General features: G+C 49.1%; 7 protein-coding genes across 22 annotated transcripts; 3 read left to right on the plus strand and 4 right to left on the minus strand.

Moving 5' to 3' along the window:
* Positions 1-97: 97 nt before the first annotated feature.
* On the minus strand, positions 98-5,203 carry FOXG_07759 (uncharacterized protein). Of its 2 annotated transcripts, XM_018386383.1 has the most exons (3): positions 3,951-5,203; positions 3,258-3,721; positions 98-3,205 (listed from the first exon to the last, which is right to left on the minus strand). In XM_018386383.1, the coding sequence occupies exons 2-3, from the start codon at positions 3,562-3,564 to the stop codon at positions 537-539; spliced, it is 2,976 nt and encodes a 991-aa protein (XP_018243528.1). In that variant the 5' UTR covers positions 3,565-3,721; positions 3,951-5,203; the 3' UTR covers positions 98-536. The 2 variants fall into 2 exon arrangements, with proteins under 2 accessions (XP_018243528.1, XP_018243527.1); XM_018386382.1 differs by having other exon boundaries at positions 3,258-5,203.
* On the plus strand, positions 4,620-4,772 carry FOXG_19533 (uncharacterized protein; the record flags this gene model as incomplete). Its single annotated transcript, XM_018399755.1, has 1 exon — positions 4,620-4,772. One exon carries the CDS (start codon positions 4,620-4,622, stop codon positions 4,770-4,772), a length of 153 nt encoding a protein of 50 aa, XP_018243529.1.
* A 319-nt stretch (positions 5,204-5,522) lies between the features above and the next one.
* On the plus strand, positions 5,523-9,284 carry FOXG_19534 (uncharacterized protein). 15 transcript variants are annotated; one of them, XM_018399761.1, is made up of 4 exons: positions 6,053-6,515; positions 6,564-7,737; positions 7,793-8,607; positions 8,674-9,247. In XM_018399761.1, the coding sequence occupies exon 2, from the start codon at positions 7,255-7,257 to the stop codon at positions 7,615-7,617; it is 363 nt and encodes a 120-aa protein (XP_018243543.1). In that variant the 5' UTR covers positions 6,053-6,515; positions 6,564-7,254; the 3' UTR covers positions 7,618-7,737; positions 7,793-8,607; positions 8,674-9,247. The 15 variants fall into 15 exon arrangements, with proteins under 15 accessions (XP_018243531.1, XP_018243532.1, XP_018243530.1 ...); XM_018399762.1 differs by having other exon boundaries at positions 6,053-6,186; positions 6,270-6,515; positions 7,793-9,247; XM_018399757.1 differs by having other exon boundaries at positions 5,523-6,515; positions 6,564-8,607.
* Positions 9,285-9,665: 381 nt separating this feature from the next.
* On the minus strand, positions 9,666-11,592 carry FOXG_07760 (2,3-bisphosphoglycerate-independent phosphoglycerate mutase; the record flags this gene model as incomplete). The annotated part of the gene is made up of 4 exons (XM_018386384.1): positions 9,666-10,477; positions 10,533-10,914; positions 10,973-11,325; positions 11,562-11,592. The coding sequence occupies 4 exons, from the start codon at positions 11,590-11,592 to the stop codon at positions 9,666-9,668; spliced, it is 1,578 nt and encodes a 525-aa protein (XP_018243545.1).
* A 380-nt stretch (positions 11,593-11,972) lies between these two features.
* FOXG_07761 (uncharacterized protein) lies at positions 11,973-14,334 on the plus strand. The gene is made up of 2 exons (XM_018386385.1): positions 11,973-12,891; positions 12,999-14,334. Exon 1 carries the CDS (start codon positions 12,267-12,269, stop codon positions 12,711-12,713), a length of 447 nt encoding a protein of 148 aa, XP_018243546.1. The 5' UTR covers positions 11,973-12,266; the 3' UTR covers positions 12,714-12,891; positions 12,999-14,334.
* On the minus strand, positions 12,928-13,969 carry FOXG_07762 (uncharacterized protein; the record flags this gene model as incomplete). Its single annotated transcript, XM_018386386.1, has 3 exons — positions 12,928-13,131; positions 13,181-13,865; positions 13,923-13,969. The coding sequence occupies 3 exons, from the start codon at positions 13,967-13,969 to the stop codon at positions 12,928-12,930; spliced, it is 936 nt and encodes a 311-aa protein (XP_018243547.1).
* Positions 14,335-16,143: 1,809 nt separating the features above from the next.
* Positions 16,144-18,433, minus strand: FOXG_19535 (phosphatidylinositol glycan, class Q; the record flags this gene model as incomplete). Its single annotated transcript, XM_018399771.1, has 4 exons — positions 16,144-16,452; positions 16,507-17,066; positions 17,121-18,246; positions 18,299-18,433. 4 exons carry the CDS (start codon positions 18,431-18,433, stop codon positions 16,144-16,146), a joined length of 2,130 nt encoding a protein of 709 aa, XP_018243548.1.
* Between the last annotated feature and the right edge of the window lie 174 nt (positions 18,434-18,607).

Below are 18,607 nucleotides of genomic sequence, written 5' to 3' on the forward strand. Positions count from 1 at the left end.
GGAACGAGAACCGGTGTTGGGCTGATTGCTTACATTCGCAGCCCGAATAATCGCATTGTTTCGAAGACTGGTTTTAGTAAATCATGGATGGCATCGTTCACAAGTCAAGGCGCGCTGTCAGTACCGGCGCCCAGCTGAAATCAATCCGCGTTCATGAGAAGTAGCGTGCAACGGGCATCAAGACAACAGAATAGTGTTTCAACAATAAATTTGGTATCTCAATGTGCCACTAAGTTCCCTAGTGATTCATCCTTGTGGAATCCAGAAAATAATCCATACCTAGCCCCACGCCGTTTTGCGCAACCCTTCATCTCGTAACAAAGATTATCCAGGGAATCATTATCCATCCTCATAAACGCCAAGCTAAATGCAAAATTATGCAACCTTCCCGTGAAAACAGAGACTGAAGGTCAAGAAGATCACACAAGACTGTACAACAAATCTTTTTTTGGCCTTCCGTATTCGTGAAATCCGTAACTCCTAATCAAGTCGTGAAATATGAAATGTAATAAGTGAACTGAAGTAACAGGTGAAGATTAAGCGCTTTCCTCGCTACTGCTGTAACCACTTTCGATCGCTCCAGCAGTATCAACAGAACTCTCATGTGAAAGCGCCGGGTTGGCGCTATTACTCTTGCTTGCGCCCCGAGCAGTGCCAGCAGCCGCAGCAGCGCTACTGGTACGGCGTGCGGCTTGTCGGGGCCGATTTGGCAACGCCTTTGGGCCCCGATTGATGTCATAAATATTCTGATTCGGCGAATCATCAGGTTCATCACCTTCTTCGTCGCCACTGCTAAGATCAACGCCATCAGGATATCCATCTGAATGGCGTTGCACTGTTCGTTGGCCAATAAGTTCTCTTAAAGACGAAGACATGTCGCCATCGTCCGAATCATCATAATCGTCATCGGCTGTAGACTCGGTAGGGCTGAACGGCGGAAAGAAGATTGCAGGGGGAGGCAGCGAAACTGGTGTCAGCCGCTTGATACGGCCTGACATGTATTCAATCTCAATGGGAAGAGAACGCGTAGCAGGAAGCGATTTTGAAGCTCCCAAGTCCGGTGAGGACGTTGACATAGTCGCCAATCGCCGAATGATACCATCCGTGTTTTCATTAAACCTTCTACCACCAACTTGCGGTAACGCAGACAAATCATCTTGCTTAGGTCGCTTGGTTGAAACAACAACCATGAAATGGTCTTCAGGTAAAACTCCTCCTAAGCCGCAAGGCTCAAGGGGGAAGTGCTGCATGTACTGCGCATTATCAGACCACGTGAAGTCCAGATCAACCTCGCTTACATCGTCGGCATCGTCGGTCAGGCTTGGTGGATCTTCACTATCGACATCCATCGCTGTACTTTGCTGACTAGACAAGGGCCCACGATCAGTTAACGGCCGATAGTTGATGAAAGAACCAGAATCTGTTCGTCGGAGAGGTGATGGAGGGATCTTGAAGTTATCTTGATCTGTCTGAGTGTGACTAGAAGCGCGCATCTGCGTCGTTGGCGACATATCTCCGGGATCTCCAGATAGATCCGTGCAAAATGGGGCACCACTATAGTAGATAATGGCACCATCATGGCGGCGCTTTCTGCGACTGGAGGCTCCTGAGCCACTCAGTCCCCATCTCGATTCACCAATATTGCTTTCCTCTGGGGGACCAAAGGAAGAAACGGTTTCATCGAGTGATGTCTGGCCACCCGATGAATCCTGCTGAGCGAACAAGGGCTTGTAATGGAAGCTTTCGGATGGAGCACAAAGCTGCGGGTCAAACTTCAAGCCATTCTTGCTTGAGCTTCCAGACTGGAACTCGTCCCCTGTGGAACGCCCAGTTTTCTGACGCTTGCGCTTCTTTTCCATTCCATCTTCAGTGTCGTCTGTAGATGGACTCTTTTGGGAGTTATATCCAGAGCTGTCGCTGCTGAATCTTGTTCCCTCTGTTCCGCCTCGCCATCGAATCTTTCGGCCATCGGGCGACAGCTGAAATTTTGTGCTTATTCCCGAAACAGCTGAACGGACAAAGTCGGGCGTCACATTGATCATATGAAGTTGAGCCAAATTGCACAACAAATTCAGATAAACCCATCCCTCAGCATCAGGGTGCACATCCTCGCTATGTTGTTCAGCTAGTAGCTCCGGAGGTACCAAGCCCAGATGGCGAATATAATCCATGTTCTCGGCTGGAACCTGGGCACGGTCAGGGTCTAAATCACGAGGTCGTGTGGGCCGTTGCTCGGGTAAGGTCGTCATAGGAGAAGTGTTTGTGCCTGACCCTGTACTGTTACCATTACCACCGGACTCGGTATTGTCGCCATTGGAATTGGAGGCAGAGGCATTGTCAGCAGATCGACTCTTTTTGCCGGAGTGACCAGATTGCTGCTCAAGGGGAAGAATTCGAGCTTCTCTCGTGGGTTCTTTACCGCTGGTCTGTAATGCTGGTGGTTCGTGAATAGAATTTGATGTGTTTGACATAGTGGGCTGTGTCTCCGCGACAACTGGTGCTAGAGCTGCAGAACTTCCACTCGGCAACACGGGCTGCTTCTTCACCACATGGCGCCCACGGATCTTTCCTGTGAATAATTGTTCAAGTCGGCGAACAACAAGCTTCTTTCTCTCTTTCTCCGTCATAATCATGTGTCTCGGGTATAACCCTTCGGGGATATCACGGAGGTAACTTTCAACTGCCTCAGACGACTTGGCCTGGGAGCCCATGCTAGGACGGCTCAAAGACGTTCCCGAATTGGCGCCGGTTGACATAGAGGCGTATGCAGAGTCGGCAGGGCGAAAATTTGACCCTGAAGAAGATGAGGCATGTTTCGATCCAGATCCAGAATACATCTTTTCGCGAGTAGCGTGTCGAGACTTCTTTGTGTTCTGTGTCGAGGACGCGTTAGGGGACCCCTCAAGACTTGCAGCGAAATCTCGGAGCGTCGCCTCCAACTCTCTTTTCTTCTTTTTCGGTAGTCCATGAACCTTTATTTCGAATAGCTTCTCCTTTCGGAGCATATCGGGACCGGTGTTCTTATATCGCTTAAGTTCTTCCCTCAGCTTCTGTATCTCTACCGTGAGATCATCGATAACGCTTCTGTAATCGTCTGCACTGCTGCTGTGTGCCGCGGTGAGCTTAGGGGGGGCAAGTTGGTGATTGTAGTGAATTTTCTCTTCATTCGAAGAATCGGACTCTTTTTGAAAGAAAGGGGGGTCAACTGCCAACCCAATCAGTCTCCTACTCAATTCAATTTCTAACACTGCTCTTACCTTCCATGACGTTGCTGTCGAAAGTTGCCGTTGGGTTTTGATTTGACTGGTCAAACCATGTATTGGGATCGCTCTGGCCTGTCTCATGACTATCGCCTGATGAGTTTCGTCGAGGTGATCCTGTCTTAGTTGTCTTGACAGCAGGCCCTGAGCCCTGGCCGGCCTTAATTGATGCATTTTGTGCTAGCCGGTGATGGCGCAGGGTGACAGAGTTCGCGGGAGAGGTACGCCGAGGGAGAGGATGGCCAGTCTTGGACGAAGACGGCGGAGGTTGCGTTCCGTGGTAAGTGGTTTCGTTAAATGGCATTGTCTTTCATAAAATTGATGGATGGTTTAGCATTTCCTGGACTGTGAAGCAGCAAGCATGTCGTGAAAATAGTCGCCGAGAAGGGTCCTGGTATAGACCTAAGGGTCCGACGATCCGTGACGTAGGACCTGGAAGCACCTTGCAGTGGGCTGAGAGCCTGAACGTCAGGGGAATCATTAGCACAATCCATAGGTTTACGAAGCAGCGGGATGATGGAGGGTATGAGCAATGAAGGTTCTCACAAACGACAGAGACGAGCTCCTATTGGCTGTGGGGTGAGGACCGATCGATCGATCGAGGCTTCATCGCCAAATGACGAAAGATGATGAGACGCAGGTTACAGTGTCTCAGGAGGGGAAAATACCGGGTGTTTCTGGGACACTCACCGTTTCCAAAAACTACATCAAGGCAATTGGAGCCTTCTTATGCGTTCCTCTGCCAAATCTCCCAAAATTTCTCCGATTCAACAAAACGTTGATTGATAGTTTCCCGAATAGCGTCGTTGTATGTGCGTGGGTGGTGTTGAGTTGGCGCGAATCAGAACTTATCTCCACAGTCAAGCCGGGCCACAAACAAAGGTTGCATCCACCCGAAAAAGAGTCGCAGTCGTTCAATGGTGATCTTTGGTCGAACGAGGAAGCTCCTGGAAGCTTGATTTATTCACTAGAGAAATCGTTCGAGGTGCCAATCCTCGTCGGTGCCCCAGTGTGTTTTGAACCAGGTTTGCAATAATGCAATACTTTGTGATTTAGTACTTCTTGTAGTTCGTTGCTTGATTGTGAATTCAGATCGTTGTGCGAATTACTGGAGTCAGTGGCTCGGAGGCGCGTTCGCGTGAGGTGTTGATACGGAATGCTGATCAAGTAAAAACGTTGCCTCTTCGAGTGTCGTGTGGTGAAGCCAGGAAGCCTATGCGGTGCAGAAATAACAGAAAGATAATACAGCTTCAAGGGCTGAAATGTGTTGGAAAGAAGAGAGAGCAAGCGGTGGAGTCAGGTATTCCAACGGTCGATATATGAACAGACCAGGGTGGCACCGAGGTGGCACTGAAGCCGATGGGTGTGAAGAAGCTGGAAGTAGGAGAAGCGACTGCTTACTACTGTTCCACGGAGCTGAAGGGGCAGAGGAGGTCTGGGCGAGAAAACGGGATCGGGGTTGGTGAGGAGTTCAAGCTGAGCCTGAAGAGCTCAGGAGTCAAGTCAAGTTGAAAAAACAAGAAGAGTAAACAAGCCACAAACCGGAAAACCCGTCTTGGAAGGATACTTAACAGGAGGAATCTTATTAAGGCTGAAGGCCGATGGCGAGTCTGGGGGGCAAATTCGAGACAGTGGCAGTGGGCAGTGGGAAGAGGGCATTCAGGGCCTCCACCAGAGGCAGAAGAGTTTTGTCCTTCACTCCCGGTGCAGTAGAGAGACAGTGAGGTACTATCCATGCGCACCCGCCAGGGCAGCCGAGTCCCGGAGCGCGGAGGCGGCACCCATTCACAGTTGGTACGAGCAGTACAAGGCGAAGGCGGCGAGGGGGAAAGGTTGGGCTGAGCGAGGATGCCAGGTTGGGACGAGGATGCAAGAGCTAGAATGATAGATCGAGCCCTTATTGCTCCGATTTCCAAGTCGTTGGAGAAGCATTGAGATCAGAGACCATCGGACCCAGAAAAAGCCAAAAGCAGGGACCTCCTCTAACGGGCTCAACTAGCGCCTCGGTGCACCACTTGATAGTGTGGACCTCTAATTCGTTCACTCCTTTCTTCAGTGGCCACGCCAACCTGCTCATGTTTTATTCCGCGACCCGCTAGGGACCAGGTTCATATCAGGGCAGACTTTCAGGGTCGTTGTTGAATCTTATTACGATCACACCCCTTTGACTTGTCACCTCCGTCGCCTTCGCTTACGCCCCGGCTTTGTTTGAGTGCGGGGGCTAGAGAGCATATCTTGACCAATAGCGAATCAGTTTGTTGGATGAAAGAAAAGTGAGGCCCAGTGTCTTCCACAATTTCTAATAAGCGAGTCGCCCTGTTTTCTATCACCCTCTGTGTCAAAGCTGGCTGCTGATCTTGGTTTTTGTCTGTCATCGGTCCATGCTTGACCAAGGCAATTTGGTTTGGAGGCTTCCAGACTTCCGCCGGGTGCTAAACAGAACCTGGCACTTTGTGCATTTGCCGGATGCTTTTCATTTACCGAACTGACTATCAACTCACATGCTGTCTCCTAAATAGCTTCAGTTTCTTGGATACAAGTGAACTCCCCTGATCTCTCATTGGCTTTGAATCATAAATGGCCCCATTGTTCTGTCGAGACACCACCAAAAGAACCGGCGGTTCTGAACCCTTGTCTAAGTACTTCAACACAGTTCGAGTCAACGAGAGACCAGGCCAATTATCGAAAGTCAAGGAATATGGGCTGTGGTGGTTGCTAGGTACCCACTCTATACCCGAAACTCAACTCTGCCAGGAAAATGATCTCCAGTAATCTCAAACACAAACAAACCCGATACCATGTTAAAAGGCAAACATCTGCAATCGCCATTTTATATTGCTATCTTTCAGTTTCTTGCTTATCTGACCCCCGAGCAAGTATTTCGCACTTCCTCACCTTATCATCTCACGATATTCTCTGTTGATGTGTGAGATATCCTGACACAAACCACCGGGGAACCGGACTCGCGGTGTTTATGGCTGGAGACCACGCGTACCTAATACCTGACAGGCCCCATGCACGTCCCAAAACTCTTTCCAAGTTTTTGACATTCAATTTCGTGATGCCTCTGCATAGTAATTCCCTGTTGCAGTTCACAGCAAGCTAACATGCTCAGAGTAGAGATTGTGGCCTTTTCCGGCATGCGATGTGACACGATATACTCCAGCCAAAACCCCTAAAAACCTGTCATTGACTGCCCAACTGAGGCTCTGGCTTGCAGATCATTTGCCATGTGACGTCGATCCGTCATCCCAAGTGAGGAAATCCAGGGTCCTTGCAAGGTCAAGTCCCCTGATCGCTTAGAACATTTCGAATGGTTTCTACGGACAGAAATCTCGATTCCTTGTTTTCGCCCAATACCTACGTAGTGGGCGACGGATGGAAACAAGAATATTGTGACAGTAATGCCACACACTTAAGGTTTGTAACGGGTTTTCTGAGGAAAGTCACGAGACTGACAGAACAATGAAAACCGTCCAATCCCGACGATTCTCCGTCCGCTCCTAAGTTTATGGCGTTCTTGATGGACAGTGGAAGGTTCCTACAACACCAAAAATGTATCTCCAATTAGATGCACACCTCAAACCCGATTCTCCGTGGCAATAGGATATGCCAAACTTTGAGATGCGAATCGAATTCTCAAAACCTGCAAAAATCCTGTCTCGAGTGGCAATACACCTCTATCGCGCCTCGCCACATCTCTTTCGGATATAAGCGACCGAATACGTTCTGATTGGATAGATTGACGCTTCAATCTTCTCGATCTCGAGGAAGCGCAGTTGTAGCTCAGATCGAGCTCCACGGGACGACCCTTCGTGCAGCGGCTGGATCGCGGACAGGCTTGAGTAAAGGTGGCTTGGGTCCATCGACAATATCCAATCCCTTGTTTCCTTTGGGAGGTTGATTTCTTGCACAAGTGTCGATCAAAGTCCCTGAAAAGAGGAATCCAGAGGTGCCCTCTTTATTGGAGGCTTGACTCACTCTTAATGCCGAAATGCGATTTCCAGATGATGGGGATTTGAACAATCTCCATGTTGGTCACCCGTTCATCGTCGGCATCGCTGCTGGTCGGGTCTCCCCCTTCGATCTAGAATGGATGAACGTGTTGATTACTGGTGGATTCGTTCGAGACCATCGTCAGGGACGCAACTGTAAGCGAAGTGTTGTGGCTCTCCGGTATGAAGGAAGGATTGCGAGATGCAACGCAAATCTTAATTGTAGTACTTGGGATCTTGTCTTATCACAGATCGATCACTTTATTGCATCGTACAATCGAAAGATTACGAAACCCTTGCTTTACACCACCATGGCGAGGCACAAGCATCCTAGTCCCCCCGGTAACTTTCAAGATCTATAGGGACGGGCCCACGGGTTTGATCTCTAGGCATTACAGATGTGCACGCGATCTGTGAAACATCCTGACCACTTGCAACGGATGGTTGAGCTTCCTTGTTTGTCTTCATGACTAGCCTTTGCAGTATGGACCAGTTCTTTACCGCGAACAGCATAGAACCCTAATTAAGGTATTGCAGATTATTGTGTCACCAGTGCTGCCGTCGATAGGTCTAACCTAGCATTCGGTCGAGGGTCTCGACTCTGTGGCAGTTGCTTATTTCCGCTCGATCTTCGGGACCTTGCTATTCTCCCACGATCGTCACCAGGATTGGTACGTACACCAACAAGACAGTAAAGCACAGCTAGACCCCTTCCTCTCTTGGCTCCCGCATCAAAACTAGATGCGTGAGCTAACTCGCCCTTTCGGGGGACCCTTGGCCGCCGGAGCGGGACCTCCGGCGTCCCTTGACCACTAGGATGTTTTGAGGATGCTGTTCGAGCGTCCCTGGCAGATATCTGCTGTTTGAAGCCACACATAACCCCTGGGCGATCGTCGAATTTGAGACGAAGCGACTACATAGAGAGAAGAGCATGAGGCTCGTGAGGTTGCACAGATCTGAAGCATTGTGGGTTCCGATCGCCCAGAATGCGGGAGCTGATCTGTGATCTGACCCTTTGATACACGGCACTAGACTTGAACACACCATTGGCTAAAGGGCTTTTGGTGTAGAGCCTATCAAATTCTCCATGGTAGTGTGAAGTTGCTGCAGTTGATATGCTTCTGATAACCCTCAATCACGGTTCCTGTTCCTTTCACTTATCCAATCTGAGGAAGTCAGGTATTATCTCAAGACTCGACTTTGGTTGGTTTCGCTGCCACTTTCCCCATACTTTCGGAGACAGTCCCTCGGCAATTCTGTTGCCAGATAGCAGACAAAAGTGGCCTTCTGCGTGGGAATACTACCTATTTCATTATGTTTCTGTGTTAGGAAACGGGGTTTCCCCTCAACTTGTTAGTATCCATCCGGCGACCTGGCCTTAGAGACTCTGGTCCAGTATTCACCACGGCAGACTATAGTTCGCTAGTTTTGGTTCTCGCATCAACTTCCCAGGGACTTATACCAGCCTCTCACTGTTCCTTCTTGCGGGTGGTACGTACAACTGATTCGGCTCGATATTGCCACCCTAACTGCCTGAAGCGAGCAATGGTATGTCTTGCTCATACCGGTCTTGGGTCAAGTCAATCGTATCTATACGATATGATACAGCGGTAAAGATCTAGTGGTTTCATGATGCCTTGGATTTTTGTTTCTTTTTCAACTCCCTTTCCCGTGTCGCCAATTTTGAACTACCTAGACTTAGTTCGGTTTTTGTTATTCAATCATGATTTGACACAAGAAAAGCATTCGTACAATACTCATACTGTCGGTGTACTATCCCATATGATGGGACAATTATGTGTAGCTCATATAGGATATCCAGTTGTCAGGAAAGGGTATTGTTGGTTTTTAACATCAACAAGATCACTAGCCACCCATTTTCAATTTCTATATCACACACCGAACTTCATGTGCAGAAGAGATCTAGCTAAAATTGTCTTGGTGAGAATTTACTAGCCAGTATAGGGTGGACTGGTTGTTGTAAGTGCTTCGATGTCGTTTTCTTTCTGTACTTTAGGTATTAGGAAACAAGCAGAAGTGATGCACTGATAGGGTCTATTTATCAGTGCCTTGATCTGCCCCTTCAGAAACTGGTACTATAAGTCGATTCCATAGACGGTCTCATAGTGGACTAATTCACTTGAATATTTGTACCGAGGCAGGCAAGAAACTGAGAGACAGTGTTGTTCGTCTCTATTACTGGTCGTTTTACTATTTTAGGATTGCGACTCTATGTCTATGCAGTCTAGCATAACTTCTAACGCTTCCGCCCTCAACTCCAGAGTCAACGCATCGACTCACGTACAACAATAACCAACAACTCACAAATCGCTAATGCCACATCCACTACTGCTACACCATCCCGAGGGACTCTTATTTTAGGTACGTGCTCTCATCATCGTCATAAACATTAAGCTTTTTGGAGAAGAGACTTGCCAGTCATCTCCTCGGGTTGAGGCAGACCCATGGCAGCAAGCACGGTAGGGGCAACATCACCGAGGACACCCTCGTCGGTCTTCTTGAGGCTCCAGCCCTCCGGGTAGTTGGCCATAAGGAGGGGCACCTTGTTTGTGGTATGGCTAGTCTTGGGCTTGCCGTCAGGGAATTTCATTTCCTCAGCGTTGCCGTGATCGGCTGTGATAAAGAGGACGTAGCCCTCCTTCTTACAGGCCTCGAGAATCTTGCCAATGGCCTTGTCGGTGGCCTCACAGCCGATGACGGCAGCGTCGTAGACACCAGTGTGACCAACCATGTCAGGAGGGGCAAAGTTGTTCATGACAAAGGGGAACTTCTGCTCACCCAGGCGCTTGACGACCTGGTCGGCGACACCATCGGCAGACATCTCAGGTGCAAGATCGTAGGTAGCGACGGACTTGTTGGAGGGGACAAGATCCTGGGACTGATCACGGGTTTCGAGAGGGAAGACCTTCTCAACACCACCATTGAAGAAAAAGGTGACGTGAGCATACTTCTCGGTCTCAGCAATGTGGACCTGCTCAACGTTCTGCTTGCCCAGCCACTCGGCGAGGACGTTACCCATGTGCTGGGGCTTGAAAGCAACCTCAAAGGGATAGTCGCCCTTGTACTGAGTCATGGTGACAAGGGGTTTGATCTTGGGGTACTTGAAGTCGGGAAGAGGAGATCGATCAACATCGCCAAGAAGCTGGGTGATCTGGCGGACACGGTCGGATCGATAGTTGAAGAAGAAGACGGTATCGTCATCTATGCTGCTGTTAGAGGATGTGTATGAAACGTGAATATTTTAAACTGAACTTACCCTTAATGCGGCGCTCATCGCCACCAACAATGATGGGAGTGAGGAACTCATCCCGATCAAAATCACCGCCGCGCTCATATCGAGCCTTGACGGTAGCAACGGGATCCTCAGAGGCCTCACCCTCGCCGAGGACAAGACCCTTAAGGGCAATCTCGAGGCGGTCCCAACGCTTATCACGGTCCATGGCAAAGTATCGGCCAACAACGGTACCGATCTCACCGATGCCAATCTCCTTGGCAGTATCGACAAGCTCCTGCATATAGCCAGCGCCGGACTTGGGGTCGGTGTCACGGCCATCACCGAAGAAGTGGATGAAGACCTTGGGCACGCCATACTCCTTGGCGGCCTTGAGGAGGGCGTATAGGTGGGTTTGCTTGGCGTGCTGCTGTGGTATAAGTGACTGCTAATAGAAGGAAGGAACTGTATATGATATGACTTACCACACCACCGTGGGAGACAAGACCGCAGAGGTGTAGTCGGCCGTTCCCAGCAGCAACACTCTGGAAGGTCTTCTTGATAACATCGTTCTGGCCCAGCTGGCCGTTCTTGATGGTTTGGTCGATTCGGACAACATCCTGCCACACAACGCGACCAGCACCAATGTTCAAGTGTCCAACCTCAGAGTTACCCATGAGGCCCTCGGGAAGTCCCACCGCCAGCGATGAGGCCTCGAGCTCAGTGTAGCCCTTGGAGTCCTTGTAGAGAGCGTCCATAACGGGGGTCTTGGCGTTGGTGATGGCATCGCCGTCTTTGGGGCTGTCGGCAGAGGGAATGCCCCAACCGTCAATGACGACTATAAGAATGCAAAAACAACATGATTAGCCAGGCCAATTCCAAGTATACGAGGACGAAACACAATGTAACAATCCAATCCGGTCGCGAGACAATTGGCAATTCCTGAGCGACGGGAGTAGTTGTCTTCAAACGTTGCTCAGGATAACGAGCCATTGCAGCGCTGTTGCTATCGCGATCGCGGGGCATGAAAATGGGTTTGTTGGAATTTGGAGGGGGCGGGGCATGACGACGTACTGAGGCAGGCTTTTTGATCAGTCTTGGACATGATGACTACTGTTTGTTGGTTCTTTTTTTTCTTGCACTGAAGCAATGAGAGGAAAGAAGAAGAGGACCAGGGAAAAAGAGAAAGAAATAGACGAGGTATAAAGAAGAGGCTCTAGGAAGATAAGGATAAGACGGAGAGTAACTCGGGCCTGTCTTGAGTAAAAGAAATGATGCGTGATTTGATGGGCCCAGACACGACAGATGATTTTGCAGGGAAACACGTTGTAGTAGTGGGGGTTTATGTCATGTCACTCACCAGCCATGATTTGTATTCACACGGTGCGTAGTATATGTAAAGACCAATTTTGTACCGTGCAATGATGAGCTCACACTGTCAGTCTCTGACCTTTTCTCCCTCTCTTTCGGACCGTCAACCCAACAACAAAACGGCCCATCGGCCCAATCGATCTTTCCCATTTGCCCACCACCATCTGTGATAAAACTCGACGCTATTACGGGCTTTTATGCAAGGCTGAAAGAATCCACTTGGCCGATTTCCCCGAGCTGTATGTAATAGAGATACGACGCCGTCAGCATCGCTCACCTTGAACTGCCTGCCAACATCATACTACACCGCATCCACACCTACCTCGCCTGATTCTCTCCCACCATTCTTTCCGAGCGAGCCCTCGAGCGGTCAAAGCAGAATCGAGTCATATCATAAAACGACAGACCATGTCTCCATCATCTGCATCTGCGCCTGCATCCGCATCTGGCCCACACCCATTGGCCCTCCCGCCCACGTTCTCTCCGGATACTCTAGACGCCCTTTCCGAGCTCTCTCTCGTCCTCGCCCGCGTCCGCGCCGGTATTCAGTCGTCGGCTGGAATCACTACCGAGCCTGCACCGGGGACCACCGGTCACAACGCCTCTGGACCTACATTGTCTTTCAAAGATGTCCCTGGAGCCACCGATGGCCTGAAACACAAGCTGCAGCGTGCTCGCGCGCAGGTCCGAGAGCTCCCGGACATGGACCGATCCATCGCTGAACAGAACGATGAGATCCGTGACCTTGAAAATCGCATTGAGAAACAACGAGCATTACTCCAACGACTAAGAGACGAAGCCACTGGAAGGGATCGGAAAGAGGAAGTCAGCGCTGGTGACAAGATGGAGTCATGATACATGTCCAATATTTGTTATGATGAGTCACCTATGATTCTTGGGATTAGACTATTTCTTTTAGCGAGGTTGTCATCTTGATTTACCAGCAGGGTGTTTGGAGTTTCGCGTTGAATAAAAGGATTTACAATTGCGCGTTGCGTTCTACATAATCTGCGGATATGAAGCCTACGGCTGGGTATGAATGTCATCCTTTAACTATTCATCATGGTCATCACCTCCGTGGAATACCCAGCTTTTTTAAGGACTCCTCCACGCTGACACCAGGCTGGCCAGGGACGACAGATCTCCAAAGGTCATCACTGAGCCTCTCGTTTTCGGACAGAGTGGTCCAATTAGGACTGTGACCAGCCTTGAGCCACTTAAAGTCATCGACCTGATCCCACTGGTTTTCTTCAGGCTCCTCAGCGTCCGTCATCTATGCACCTGTTAGTCTGGCTATTCGAATATTGAAGATTATATCTTACATAGGCCTTGGGCAGCGGTGAAAATCGCATGCCAGAGCAGTCCTCAATAATAGGATGACTGCCACAATGCAAGTAGATGTCAACGTTACTGCACTCATGAATCCGCACTTGCCTGGCCACAACAACTATAGTGCTGTCAGACACTCCTGTGATATGGACTGCGCCGTTGACGCGACCCCCGACGATGAGGCTCTTGGACACGTTCTTAATAGCGAGGCCAGGGAAAGCTGAGCCCGAGGATGTCGGAATAGACATATCGATGATACAATTCTTGAGATCAGTGAGGCTGCCCGAAGAGGTGGCACGGGACGCCGAAGACGGTAGAATAATATGTAGCCCTGAATGATTCGAAATGCTAATATTCTTGGCTGCCGAGAAGCTGGGCTTACGAAGGGAAGATGCGCTGGGTCGAGCCATCTCTTCGTTATAATTTTTGTACGTATCCTTGGGCGGTAATTCGCTGAGAGTGTCTTCCTTTTCCTTTCTCACCGAAGGAGGACTGGCGATGGTAGATGCAATGGCGGTGTCATGCTTGGCCCGAGAATGACTTCCAGGGCTAAGTCGAGGGTCGTTCTCAGGAGCGCCCATATCAACGTGGTCGGTCTTACGACGAAACTGAAATTTTGACTTTGGTGTGATTTTGGTGATTGTCTCGTTCAGTTTGTCCTGGAGAGTCTTTAATGGTCTATCGAGCATGCGAATGTCAGTCGAAGCTGCGAGTCAAAGATGCCAGCTGTGTTACCTCAGAATACTGTTTTCTATCATAAGAAGGTGTGTAGTCGGCAGCATCTGACACTTCGTTTTGTAGCTTGGCGATACTGGCTAGAATGTGGTCAATGGCCTCCTGGCGCTCACCACCGACACTAGCAATGGATGGTAGCTCATCGATCAGGTCTTGGAGTACTACGCAACATGGAGGTTAGGCAATGGAGAGCATTTGAAGACCTAAATATCCACTCTTACCTGTAACACTCTCCAGGAAATGGTTATAGAAACGTTGCTTAGGATCCATGGTGGCTGATTGAAGAATGACCTGATGGGTGGCAGCCCAAGGGTCGTGTTGATGGGTTGCTGTTTGAACCTGTGTTTCCATTACGAACAGTGTTAATACAAGTTGCTAGTTCGAGTTCCCTTCTATATACCCTGCTTGGAAGAAATGTGAAAGATGATGTTACGCAGAAGGTGTCAAAGAGCGGACGAGAACGACTTTATATGGGGGCAGATATGTCAAGGTGAATGGGAACAGTAGTGCAATTGACCTATGACAAAAACAGGCATGAATCAGAGAACTGGGAAGCCGATTTCACGTTCTGATGAGAACGTAGTAAAGGGACTCTGGGCCGAGGATGATCTCTCCAGTCTTGGAGATATATATGCATGACGGTATCAAGAGACCGAGAGAAAGTGTCAATCACTTACCAGGAAGTGAAATAAGCCGCAGCAGGTGATGCCAATATGTGTGCCTCTAGATTCTACTACCCCAGAGTGCTGCACTGCTACCCCTCGTCTCCGTACGACTTTGACAATGCTTCCTCAGCTTTCAGGGTCACGACTTGACGTGTAGTCGAACCAGCAGCTGGTAGTGACGTCAATGCCGCCTGATGGGACCGACGAGAATGGGAAGACGCTGTTGAACGTGGTGATGAGTGGAGTAGCCTGCCCTGAGCGATTGGGGGATAGCCTGTTCGAGATGGATGGACGGGATGAATTGGTGGATGGTTCTGCAGGACAAGTATTCGTTAGTGAGAAATTGGCGGGCGTCACAAGACATGGAACAGAAAGGACGAGGTGTTAGGTGTGCTGCAAGCGTGGTGTTGTTGCCAAACGATGGCACCACTATAAATCGTTCAATCCTTTAGAGCTGGGGTTGACCATACTTCGTTAATAAAAGTACGGCGGGGAGGGTTCTGGACCCCTTCAATAGGAATGGTGGGTCAATGCCTGTTCTTCAAGTTGAAGAAAGCGATGAAGAATTGGAGAGCACCTGAGAGCATCGTCCACTTGTTAGAGTGGGCCGAACAGGAATTCGAGAAGCCTACGATCAAGACTTTAGAGGGACCCTTGAAGATTCTGACAAGGTCTTGTTAGACACTTTCTATTTGTGTCTCGTAAGTCACATTGGCAACCAACCATCGATAAGCTTGTCGTCATTGCTAGTTTGCGCAGGCATTTTCGAACACAGTATCCGTATGCCATAACTTATTAACTTCTTCTGGTCTCCGCCAAGGAGAAAACAAGGTTGACGTTTTTAGGGGTCCGGCGGTCATTGAGCTTGTCTTAGTTCAACGCCATGCAACGTGGGGAACAATGGTGGTGTTGAGCATTGGGGAATGTTATATCATTTGGTAACCACTTCTGAGACGTTAGAATTTGAGCTGAGAGGTCTCTACGGTAATCAGCCAAGTCAATCTATGGAACATTGTGGTGGTTTATTGGATACCTAGGTTTGGCCATTTCGGTTCCAGCCCGACTTGCTCAGGCGGACAGACACAGACATAGTCACAAAAGAAAGCAGGTACAGCATGAAAGATACGTCGTATGGACTATACCTGTACCTACTGAAGTAACCCACGGGTGACTCAGGGCCAAGAGGGCCGTGAATCCGGGGAGGTGGGGTTGGAAGAATGAAAGTTCCAGTTATATTTCATGTGTGTAAGACTAGATATCCGATTTACAATGTGACGAGTGCCTTTGGGATTAGCCTGAGCCTAATCAACACTTGTAATTCATGACGATCATCAAATTACTCGCACAATACGAGTCAGAATAGACGCCCTCAGGGGCTTCTGCTTCATGAAAATGGTGTGATACCAAGACTAGGTCTCGATCGATGCACAATTACCGGATCTGACCGTCTCTCTGTTGATTGTCCTAACTATTCACTTTCACGGCAATTTCTACAGAAACCATTGATACTTGTAGCTATTGTTCATTACTACTCAAGCAATTCTCATGTCTATCATTCATCTAGCCCGTCCATTATTCGCTGAGGTTCTTCTGCCTGCATTGGACAATGGTGGGATATAAGGCAGCGGCATCCGCTTTGCTGGTTTGGTCTCTGTATTCAACGCTCTCCACATCTCCCAGATGGTTGCCCGACGAGCCGGCAACATGCTGTATTGTAGACTATATAAGTTCTTGCGGTTTATTGGCGGCACGAACTTGCCCGTCAGCAAGCAGAAGAAGACTTTTGGTGACAGGTAGTGCTTCCGGATGCGATTTGCCATCTGGAAGTATTGGTTGAACATGATCCGGAACGTCAGAGGAATCGACTAAGAGTGGTGTCAGCGTGCTAGGTTGCATACGAGCAATCGGAAACTGCACACCTTGAGGTAGATGACCGATGTAGGCGGCAATCCGTCAGCATTATTTGCTTTGTCGTGCCTATAGTCGTGACTATCTCGGAGCTCGAATCGTATACCACCTGGAAGTCTCCTTGGATCTTTTATTCTCAACATAAGTGCAAACAAAGGAAAGTGGTTTAGACATGAAAGAAGGGTATCAAAGCCAGCCTTTAAAGAGATAATAGCCATCCTTGCGATGGCAAAGTTGAGATAGAAGACGGCGACTGTGGGCAAGAGGAAGAAGAGTAGCGTAAAGAGGATGGTGCCAACAAGGAGTTGATCTAAATCGTAGTCGCAAGAATCGATACGGTTGCGAAGAACGTTGTGTTTCTTGCCACGGAAAAGATGAAAGAGGGACTGGAGAATGGTGAGCTGCCAATGGTATATCCGTCCGGATGCAAGGTAGAACGAGTAGATGTGAATGGTCAGTGTGGATAGCATATCGGAGAACATGGCAATTGGCATGCTAGCTCCAGCAAAGGAGGAGAACCCTATGAACCACACCATCTGGGGTAATGCTGGTGTTAGAGTCTCGATACAACCTATATTATAAGTCAGAAAAGGTATAGATGTTTGAGAAGCTTCCCAAGACTCACTAGACCAGTAATCAATGACCCAAAGGAACAAATCCCCTAAGAAAGCTGCCAGTTCACCATTGAGCTTGAGACCAGCCGGCCAGCCCATGAGCCATGATATGCTGCTTTGAAGTGCGTCTACCGTGTAGGTCTGGAGTAAGTCCCCGATTTGCTCAGCAACCCAGTCTGCATTCTCAATAATGTATGAACCTAGAGCGATTCCGATGATGACATCGTTGGCAACAAGCCATAAGCTGTTGTAGAAACGGATATAATCTGGATGGCTAGTTGTAACACTGGCCCAGTTGTTTTTCCGTTGCCGCAATGTCATATACTGCATCGGCCAATAGCAAAACTGTTGTAGTCGTATCTCAACTTGTTGTGCTGTAGCCGATATATCTTTCAGAGCCGCATAACCAGGCTTGGCTCGAAATTCAAGCAGCAAGAGCAGCATCTCTGCTACAACGCGGTGGCCCATGAGAACAAGGACAAAGGTCTTGCGTATAGTAGGGAAAAGGTAGAGCGTAAACCATGTCCACAACTGAAGGATGACATAATTTCGCATTGTCGATGCTGTCTCAACAACCCTTTCAGACACACTAAGGCTTCGGCGTGGTCTTGACCCCAGCCGTCCCACATTTTTATGCAACGTCTTCTCCAGCTCCCAAGACCAGTTTATCTGATTGATGATTTTGGGCAGGGCCCTATCGCGCGCAGAGGGAACTCGTTTGAAAATGGTGTGCTGCTTGAGCTTCTCAGCCAATTTGCGCTTCTCTTCTTTCTTTTGGCGCTCTCGAGTCTCTTGCTCCCCTTCCGACACTGTTGTGTCGCCTAACAAGGAACCATCATGACCAAGCGCTAGTGCAATCGGATTCAGCGAAACGTATTGCATTCCCTGGGGCTGAGGTCGGTCATATAGAATGAGTTGTACGCTGATGGCCTTCGCGCATGTAATTTTTGGTTCCCTTGGATCTGAGTTCGTCGTAGCACAGAACCAAGAAGGGTCTGCGGCGGCTGCATCGATGGCATTCGAGAGGCCAAGGACATGCATTGAGCTATGGCCACACATATCGGTGATCTGGCTAGTCGGGTGAAGTTCGCTGCGGAACAAAGTACCGGCTTTGAGATGGAATTCGGTATTTCGTGCCTGAGAACAGTTAGCATACCCCTGCTATCGTATTGCAATACACCAAACAAACATCGACATCTTCGAGTATGGTTACAACAAACACGTCCAATATGGAATTGCGCCATCCCACCACGACACCAGGGCGATCGGACTTGCGAATGTCCGTCGGCCAGAACACTCTCATCAGCCCATCATGCTCTACCATGACAAGCAACTATGTCAACTAGGACGAGGCTCTTAAAATGAACCACGTCTTCTGAGTTGTTCCCGCGCAGAGACACCAGTTCCTGTTCCTCTTGGATGCTGAACAGATCTTGTTAGCCATTGTCAGCGGCTTCGGGTGTTGTAATCGGGCGTACCAGATTCGTTTCTTTTCTGG

Source organism: Fusarium oxysporum, chromosome 4 (assembly GCF_000149955.1).
Source record: "Fusarium oxysporum f. sp. lycopersici 4287 chromosome 4, whole genome shotgun sequence".
NCBI classification, from domain to species: domain Eukaryota; kingdom Fungi; phylum Ascomycota; class Sordariomycetes; order Hypocreales; family Nectriaceae; genus Fusarium; species Fusarium oxysporum.